At 44.7% G+C, this 10,244-nt stretch overlaps 1 protein-coding gene across 1 annotated transcript; it reads left to right on the forward strand.

Annotated features, from left to right (window-relative positions):
- The first annotated feature begins 3,408 nt into the window (after positions 1 to 3,408).
- LOC121518549 (neuronal acetylcholine receptor subunit alpha-9-II-like) lies at positions 3,409 to 9,406 on the forward strand. The gene is made up of 4 exons (XM_041800901.1): positions 3,409 to 3,632; positions 3,701 to 3,947; positions 4,029 to 4,314; positions 7,898 to 9,406. Exons 1-4 carry the CDS (start codon positions 3,409 to 3,411, stop codon positions 8,596 to 8,598), a joined length of 1,458 nt encoding a protein of 485 aa, XP_041656835.1. The 3' UTR covers positions 8,599 to 9,406.
- Positions 9,407 to 10,244: the final 838 nt, after the last annotated feature.

Raw genomic sequence — 10,244 nt, forward strand, 5'->3', positions numbered from 1 at the left:
CTACTACTGCACTACCTGCACTACTACTGACCATAACCACTGCTACCACTGCTACTACCACTACAACAACCACTGCTGCTGCTGCTACCACTACCACCTACCACTATAACTCTGCTGCCACTACACCACTACCACTACTCACCACTATAATAACCACTACCACCACTACCACCACCACCACCTACCATAACTACCACTGCACCACTACCACTACCACCACCACCATAACCACTACCACCACTACTGCACTACCACCATAACTGCACTGCTGCTACCACCACTGCACTACCACCACTGCTGTACCATAACCACTACTACCACCACTGCTGCTACCATAACCACTGCTGCTGCTACCACTGCACCACTACCACTACCACCACTGCCATGCTCACCTGCTACTACCACCACCACCATAACCACTACTACCACTACTACCACCACTACCATACTGCTGCTGTACCACTACCACCACTACTACACCACTAACCACCACTACTGCACTACTAACCACCACACCACCACTATAACCACCACCTACTACCACCACCACTACCATAACCACTCTACCACTACCACTACTACCACTACCACTACCATAACCACTACTACTCACCACACACCACACTACCACTCATAACCACTACCACACCACTAACCACTCCCACCACCACCACCACCACCACCATAACCACCACTACCACCACCACCACTACCACCATGTACCACCACTACCACCACCACTAACCACCACTACCACTACCACCACTACTACCTACCACTACCACTATACCACTACTACCACTACCACCATAACTACTTCTACCACTACCACCACTACTACTACTATAACACACCCCACCACCACCACATACTACCATTGGCCACTATGTGGAGCTGCAGCACCAGGCGTTTGTTCTCTTTCTCTCTGCTGTTAGGGAAGTTTGTGTTCTGTTATAAATACACTTTAGACAACTCCAACTGATGAAGATGAGGTCACTGCGCCCAAACACGAGCGCAGTCTTCGGCGCCCACGAGCTGCCAGCCCCGTCTGCTTGGTTTGGTTCAGGTTTTGTGTTGTGGTGGAGAGATGGTGGACTGCAGGTTTCATAATTCAGTCTCACAAACTTTGTTAAAGTTCAACACAGTGGGCATGCTCTCCTTCATTAGCCTGTCACTGGTGTCATAGTTTACCTGGTGCTGGATTACCTGGTGACTTCCTGTATCTGAGGACCCTTAAGTTCCTTTAGATGACTTTTACTGGTATTCTTCAAACCTCATGGAAGGAAAAACTCTAAAAAGACGAGAGGAAATGAAGGCCAACAAACATCTGATCCAGGTCCAGGATGGTTTGAAGGTTTTTTTAGTTCTTCAGGCTAGAAACACACACCTCTGTCTGCCTGCAGCTTCGTTAGAGCAGTGGTTCTCAATGTTGGGGTCAGGGGTCGCCAGATGTCTTCAAAAGAAGGGGAATATATTTTAAGTGACATAAAACTGTTTATATCAGCCATTTTAATGAAAGATATGCATGAAATGAGTCAAATGTCAAATAAAAAGGTTTAACAGAAGCATCCTGAATAACTGTTCCCTCATTTAGGAGCTGAAAAGTGTGTCGAGCTGTTTGGGGTTTTTATATTGAAAATATCTTTTTGTGCCACTTTTTAAACACTTTCACAGAACATGTAAACATTCACAGTGCAGGGTGGAAAAAGTATGTGAACCTTTGGATTTAATGACTGGTGGACCCTCCTCTGGCAGCAATAACCTCAACCAAACATTTGCTGTAGTTTCAGATCAGACCTGCACAACGGTCAGGAGGAATTTTGGACCATTCCTCTTTACAAAACTGTTTCGGTTCAGCAATGTTATTCAGATGTCTGGTGTGCATCGCTCTCTTGAGGTCATGCCACAGCATCTCAGTTGGGTTGAGGTCAGGACTCTGACTGGGCCACTCCAGAAGGCGTATTTTCTTCTGTTGAAGCCATTCTGTTGTTGATTTACTTCTATGCTTTGGGTCGTTGTCCTGTTGCATCACCCATCCTCTGTTGAGCTTCAGTTGGTGGATGGATGGTCTTAAGTTTTCTTGATGAACTTGGGAATTCATTTTTCCATCAATGACAGCAATCCGTCCAGGCCCTGAGGCAGCAAAGCAGCCCCAAACCATGATGGCCCCTCCACCATATTTCACAGTTGGGATGAGGTTTTGATGTTGGTGTGCTGTGCCTTTTTTTCTCCACACATAGCGTTGTGTGTTCCTTCCAAACAGCTCCATTTTGGTTTCATCTGTGGACAGAATATTTTGCCAGTAGTGCTGTGGAACATCCAGGAGCTCTTTTGTAAACTTCAGACGTGCAGCAGTGGTTTTATGGACAGCAGTGGCTTCCTCCGTGGTGTCCTCCCATGAACTCCATTCTTGTTTAATGTTTTACTTATTGTAGATTTGTCAACACAAATGTTAGCATGTGCCAGAGACTTCTGTAAGTCTTTAGCTGACACTCTAGGATTCTTCTTCACCTCATTGAGCATTCTGCGCTGTGCTCTTACAGTCATCTTTACAGGACGACCACGCCTAGGGAGAGTAGCAACAGTGCTGAACTTTCTCCATTTGTAGACAGTCTGTCTTACCGTGGACACATGAACATCAAGGCTTTAGAGATACTTTTGTAACCCTTTCCAGCTTCATGCAAGTCAACAATTCTTGATCGTAGGTCTTCTGAGAGCTCTTTTGTGCCAGGCATGGTTCACATCAGGCTATGCTTCTTGAGAACAGCAAATTCAAAACTGGTGTGTGTTTTTTATAGGGCAGGGCAGCTTTAACCAACACATCCAATCTCATCACATTGATTGGACTCCAGGTTGACTGACTCTTGGCTCCAATTAGCTCTTGGAGAAGTCATTAGCCTAGGGGTTCACATACTTTTTCCACCCTGTACTGTGAATGTTTAAATGGTTGATTTAACTGAGAAATTTTCTGCTTTCATATTTCACTGTCAGTTATTTTAATATAGATCATTTATTATAAATGATTCATTAAAGTCCATGTAATCTTGTCGTTTTAGCTTTTTATTTTTATTTATTTTATTTTTTTTAAGAAAATGGGTTTACATTTGTAAGAAGGCTGTATACTAAGGCACAAACAAATAAGGGCTATTTGTAGCTTTGGTGAGAGTGATTATTATTCAGGTTAAATGTATGGATATCACAGCTTAACTTAAACATGGGCCCCAAGTTTCAATGGGTCCCAGAAATCTCCCCCCTCATGGACGGCCTGGTCTCCACATGACTATTCTAGAACGTTCATGGCTGTGTTCAACCACCTCCAGGTCCAGCGGGGGTCCCCGGTCTCTGGCACCTTTTTTTGGGGGTCGCGGGCTGAAAAGGTTGAGAGCCCCTGGTTTAGAGTGTGGCACCATGAGGACATTTTTCAAACCACCTGGACCTGGATCAGTTAAACCATATTCTAATGTTTCCTCTCCACAGGACGAGCGCAACCAGATCCTGACTACGTACCTGTGGATCCGCCAGGTGTGGATGGACGCCTTCCTCACCTGGAAGAAGGAGGACTACGACGGCCTGGACACCATCCGTATTCCCAGCAGCTACGTGTGGAGGCCGGACATCGTCCTCTATAACAGGTATGTAAAGGTAAACCCTCGTTATCTTTGGATTCAGCGCCCTTTACCTTCACTTCTCCCCACCACAGCGCAGACGATGAGTTCTCCAGCTCCATGGAGACCAACGTGGTTCTCCGTAACGACGGCCAGGTGATGTGGGACCAGCCGGCCATCACTAAAAGCTCCTGCTCCGTGGATGTGGCCTTCTTCCCCTTCGATCTGCAGCAGTGTCACCTCACCTTCGGCTCCTGGACTCACAACGGGAACCAGATGGACTTATCCAACGCCCTGGACAGCGCTGACCTGACCGACTTTGTCCCCAACGTGGAGTGGGAGGTGAGTCCACAACACCAAAACAGTTAGGTCGGAACCACTGTGGTGCAGAAATGACTGAATCCTGATCCTTCCTCCCTCCAGGTCCTGGGCATGCCGGCCAAGAAGAACGTGATCCTGTACGGCTGCTGTTCAGACCCGTATCCAGACATCACCTTCACCCTCCACCTGAAGAGGCGCGCCTCCTTCTACATCTTCAACCTCCTCATCCCCTGCATGATGATCTCCTTCCTGGCTCCGCTGGGCTTCTATCTGCCGGCGGACTCCGGTGAAAAGGTTTCTCTGGGTGTCACCGTGCTGCTGGCCCTCACCGTGTTTCAGCTGCTGGTGGCGGAGAGCATGCCGCCGTCCGAGAGCGTCCCGCTGATAGGTGAGGAAACAGAGGTTTCTTGTTTATGTGTCCTGGGGTTCTATAAAGAATGTAGATGGTTTCACTATAAAACCTCCGAGAGTCCCCGTTAGATCAGTCAAGTTCTCTGGACTCAGTGGTCATCGTTTCAGCAGAAGATCCTCGTTCAGAACTTTTATGGTGGTTTCTCAAGAGGGACCTGACCCGGACCTGAGTGCTGGGAGTTTGGTTCATTTGCGTGGGGTCCCAACCCACCAGTTGAGAACCTCTGCTTTAGAGCAGGGGTTCTCAACCTTTTCAGCCCGCGACCCCCAAATAAAGGAGCCAGAGACCGGGGACCCCCACTGGACCTGAAGGTGGTTGAACACAGCCATGAACGTCCAGATGTAGTTGGTAAATTAAAGGTATTTATTACAAAAGTAAAACTGTGCTTAACAAAAGTGAGGCAAAACGAAAGGACCGCCGAGTGCTGCTCAACTACTAACCAATTAAAACAGAATCTAAACTAGAGTTTTAAAACTAACGGGTGATACAAACTGAACATAGCTCCTAACTACCTACACTGACTAACCAAACCTAAACAAAAGAACAGCACCCCTAAACCTAGTGTGACTAAACAAATAAAAAACCTACATGTGGGTGTGTGCCTAACTAAACTCCAACCTGGCCCAGTGCATCAAACAAGTGCCTCAACAAACAGAATCTTAACACAAGTCTAACATTAAACACAATTGTAACAAAAGAGGCACAGTGGCGAGCTCAGACACCAACTGAAGCTGCGCCCAGACTGAAGGATGGCCAGGCTTTTATCAGGGATGGGCTGATTGGTGCTGTCCTCTCATTGGTTGATTGATTTAACTGCAGCTGCTCTCTGATCAGTTTCTCCTTGTAGCAGCAGCAGCACAGGTGACTGGAATCAGCCTGGAGGAGCACAATCAGCAGCACCACACTCACACACACACACACACACACTCCACAAATAAAATAAGTTACGCGGGGGGGGGGGCTGTGGCCGTAACACTTCTTAAAAATGTGAACCCATTTTCTTAACCAAAAAAAAAAAAGAATTAAAATGGGTTAAAAAGTGCTAAAAATTGGTTAGAAATGGAAAAAGTTGGTGGGAAAAGTGGTGAAATGAGATTATAGTGGTAGTGGAAATGGGTAGGAAGTGGCAAAAATAAGAAAAGAATGGCAGAAATGGGTAAACTGAGGCCAAAAAATAGGCAAAAATGGCAGAGATGGATTTAACTGGCATAATGGGCATCACAAATAGTGACATGTGGTTAAAATGGGCATCAAAAGTGGTAAAAAAGGGGCGAATTGTGCTAATAATGGGTCAACAGAAGCAAAAATAGGCAAAAATTGACAAAAAAGTGTAAACAATATGTTAAAATGTGTTGATATTGGTGGGAAAAGTGATGAAAACTGGTTAAAATAGGGCAAAATTGGTATAAAGTGGCTAACATGGGTGAAAAGGGTCCAAACTGTGCACAAATTGATCAAAGTTGCCAGTGACTGTGGCAACCCAAGGGGGTCCTGAGCCCAACATTGAGAACCACTGCTGTAGACAGAGCACTTACACGCCTGACAGGGCCCTAAGTGAGAGTTTATTGGTGACTAAATCCTTGTTGCATTATCCCCCATAATGCACCACAGTGATTATATTCACACCCTCAGTGTGAGAGCCCCAGCTCAGAGAACAATGAATATCAGATGAATATTGAATTTGCGGCGGTTCGTTTTTATTGTTGACCAGAGGAGGAAAGCTGCAGAGTCGGCAGATCTGCAGCAGGGCTGTGTTTGTGTCTGCGGTCGCTTTGTAATGAAATAAGTGAGCAGACAGAGAAGATTTGCTCTGATTAAGCGCTGAAGAGCGTTTGCTGGAGAAATAAAACAACCAGAGGTGGAGTGTGTCTGGGCCGCCTGTTCATGGAATCCTGATCTAAGCCGAGCTCTCAGAGGAGCTGAAGCACTAAAGAGGTAAAAGAAACCTTTTAAACCACGCTAAGGAGAGGTGTAACACGTTTGTGCTGGCTTTGGTTGATTAGGGTCACTGTGCAGAAAAGATAAAAACATCTCTAAGATTATGAAATCAAGCTTCAGGGAAGAGACAAAGTCTGGTTTCTGTCTCAGATCTCTGTTCTGATGCTGTCAGTGATCCATAGACCTCTGTGGCTGATAGATTTAGTAAATTTACCTCCATAGACCACTGTGGCTGATAGATTTAGGTAAATTTACCTCCATAGACCACTGTGGCTGATAGATTTAGGTAAATTTACCTCCATAGACCACTGTGGCTGATAGATTTAGGTAAATTTACCTCCATAGACCACTGTGGCTGATAGATTTGGTAAATTTACCTCCATAGACCACTGTGGCTGATAGATTTAGTAAATTTACCTCCATAGACCACTGTGGCTGATAGATTTGGTAAATTTACCTCCATAGACCACTGTGGCTGATAGATTTAGGTAAATTTACCTCCATAGACCACTGTGGCTGATAGATTTAGGTAAATTTACCTCCATAGACCACTGTGGCTGATAGATTTAGGTAAATTTACCTCCATAGACCACTGTGGCTGATAGATTTAGGTAAATTTACCTCCATAGACCACTGTGGCTGATAGATTTAGGTAAATTTACCTCCATAGACCACTGTGGCTGATAGATTTGGTAAATTTACCTCCATAGACCACTGTGGCTGATAGATTTGGTAAATTTACCTCACAGTGAACAAAAAACTGCATTTAACTGACTGTTAACTTTAATAAAGGCAGAGACATCAGCTAACAACAGACTGGACTGAGATGAACTGCTCTTTGGTTTTAGATTGGAGGGTTAGAGGGGCGACGTCAGAAAGCTCACTCACATTTAAAGCCACAGAAACAGCTGGTTCTGAGCAGGGCTGAAACAGAGGGGGAAAGTGGGGAAAAAAGGGGCGAAAATAGCAAAAAAAAATGTTTAAAGGGGGCAAAAATATGTCAGATATATAGTACAACTGAGCAAAAATGTGTTAAATGACAAAGACATGGCAAAAAATAGCAATAAACAAAAATAAAACGTCAAAAACGGTTTAAGAAACGGTTAAAAAGTGGATAAGAAGGAAAAAGAGGCTAAATGGCAAAAAAGTTTGAAAGTGGAAAAAAAATATTAAGAAATGGGCAACAATGGGTTAAAAATGGAAAAAAGAGGCAAAAATGTGTCAAAGTGACGAAAATAGTCAACAAGAGACAAGAAAAGCAAAAATGGGTTAAAAGTGGCAAAAAAGGAAAGAAAGGACTAAAATGGCAACAACAAGATCATTCTGGGCAAAAATGTGATGAAGATGGCAAAAAGGAAGTGGCAGCCATGGTTGTCAATAAAAAAAAAAAAAAAGGTGAAAATGGGTTTAAAGCTGCAAAAAAGGCAAAACCTGATGATTGACAAGTCCCAAAAAGCTAAAACCAGTTAAAAGTGGCTGGCTAGAGTCCTAAAGTCTTAGGGAATTTCACATTAGGCACGATTGTTTTGAACCGCGCCCCGGTGAACCGGTGAGAGCACCCTAAAGAACCGCTCCTCTTAGCATGGGTTAAATCAATGATGGATTCTCCTCTCTCCAACAGGGAAGTACTACATCGCTACGATGACCATGGTCACAGCATCCACGGCGCTCACCATCTTCATCATGAACATCCATCACTGCGGCCCAGAGGCCCGTCCCGTCCCTCTCTGGGCCGAGCGCTTCATCCTCAACTACCTGGCCCGGATCTGTTTCGTGTACGAGGTTGGAGAGAACTGTCTGAGCGGGTCTTCATCCAAGAAACAACCCCTGTCCCAGGACGAGTCCGACGCTCCTTCAGCCAACGGCAACACCAAAGGGACAAACTGGGACGTGAACGGGCAGGCGTGGGGGGGCCGGGTGGAGGAGAACCAGGGGGGGAAGCCTGGACGGGAGTGGAAGGAGGACCTGTTTGTGAACATCGACCACTCGGAGGAGGAGGGAGCCGCAGGAGGAGAGAAGGAGGAGTCAGACAGCGCCTGCGGAGGAGACGGAGAGGACGTCCAGGAGAAGAAGGGCGTCGGAGGTGAAGGAGGGGGCGGAGCCAGGAGGGAGATCGTGGTGAAAACGCTGTGCGTGTGTCAGCACCAGGGGCTCCGCAGGAACGTTCAGTTCATAGCCAACTCATACCAGGACCAGCGGACCGCACAGCTCCGCATCGGGGAGTGGAGGAAGGTGGCCAAAGTCATGGATCGCTTCTTCATGTGGCTCTTCTTCATCATGGTCTTCATCATGAGCATCCTCATCCTCGGGAAAGCCATCTGACGGAGGCGTGGGTCAGCGCTCTGACGGAGGAGAATGTTCTTTAAGTAGAACTCTGGGTTTTTAACTCTTGGCTCCACATTTTTAGGGTCTAAACTGATCAGGGTTCTCCAAAGACCGCTTCAGTCCACAGAGGAGGATCAGGCTGAGATCAGTCTTTGAGGTTAAATGCTCCGAGTTATTTTATTTTAGAGTCTAGACCCTAAACATGTCAAAGCTGGACCAAGATTTAATGACAGCAGAGATGTAGAGCTGATGGTTTTCCTCTCACTGGCTTCCTGTTTGTGATGATCAAATGTTTCCCTGAGGAGACGTCACTAACGCTCACACTTTTATATCTCAGTGTTGTTTTAGCGTGAGGTTTTTAATGCATGCAGGACTTTCTGATCACACTGAAGGAAGAGATGTCTGCGCTTCGTCATTTATCTCTGAGTGTAGTTTACTTTAGTTCACAGGTGTCAAACTCGAGGCCCGGGGGCCAAATCCGGTCATGGTGCAGTTAAACCCGGCCCACCAGATCATAGGATATTTTTATTAGAACTGGCCACCAGTATGAGGTCTGCAGATTTACTCCAGTATAAACATTTTAACTAAAGCTGGGTGATTTATAACATCCTGGGTCACAGAAATAACAATAAAAAATCATAAATGGTGAAAATAATTTGATGAAAAGTCAGGAAGGAGGGAAGAATTTTGTTTTCTCTATATTTTCAGTTTTGCATCTCACAGTTAGGACTAAAAGTTATGATTTTTAATGTTTATTTCATATTTTAACCTTTAAGATTCAGAATTTTAAATTTTAAACCCTATTTTGACCTATTGAAGTCATGATTTTGACTTTTATCTCACATTTTGACCTTTTTCAACCTCTTACTTTAAATTTTATCACTTTTTTACCTTAAAAATGCAGGATTATAATGTTATCTCAGTTTTTTTGACCTGTTAAAATCATGGTTTTGACTTTTATCTCATGTTTTGACCTTTTCAACTCCTAACTTTAAATTTTATCACTTTTTTTATCTTAAAAACCCGTGATTTTTAATTTTATCTCAGTTTTTTTTTTTTACTTTTTAGATTAATAATTTTAATAATAATTTTGAGTTTTTAACTTATCATGTTCACCTTTTAATCACAAAATCATTTCTCATCAGTGCCAAGTTTTTTACCCCATAATTAATTTCTGGTGAAACTAAGGTTGACCTTTTATGGTTAATGTTGACCCTGTTAGGCCCTCAGGTTAGATCCAAGTCCAGAATCCGGCCCCTGCTGTGACTGAGTTTGACACCCCTGCTTTAGTTTGACAGAGACGTGCATTACAGCGGTGAATTATAAGATGCTGAAGGATGACGGCAGAGTTAAACTACCGTATTCATCAATGAAAGGACTCCTCATTGTCTGCCGTATGAACAGAATGACAGAGAGTATTCTCCGACAGCGTCTCCTGACTGTTAAAGGCATGAGCCAGCATCATCACACTTCACACGCTGAGCACGTTTTTTTTCTTCCAAATTTTTTGCACGTTAAGAAAAATGGAGCTCATGTTGCTCCAATCCCGTTTGCACACTGGTGCAGACATTTTCATCAGTCCCAGTCATTTAAAGGGATGATGCATGATTCAGATCAGCACTGCTTCTTCTCTCTCGCTCGCC

Source organism: Cheilinus undulatus, linkage group 12, assembly GCF_018320785.1.
Source record: "Cheilinus undulatus linkage group 12, ASM1832078v1, whole genome shotgun sequence".
NCBI classification, from domain to species: Eukaryota; Metazoa; Chordata; class Actinopteri; order Labriformes; family Labridae; genus Cheilinus; species Cheilinus undulatus.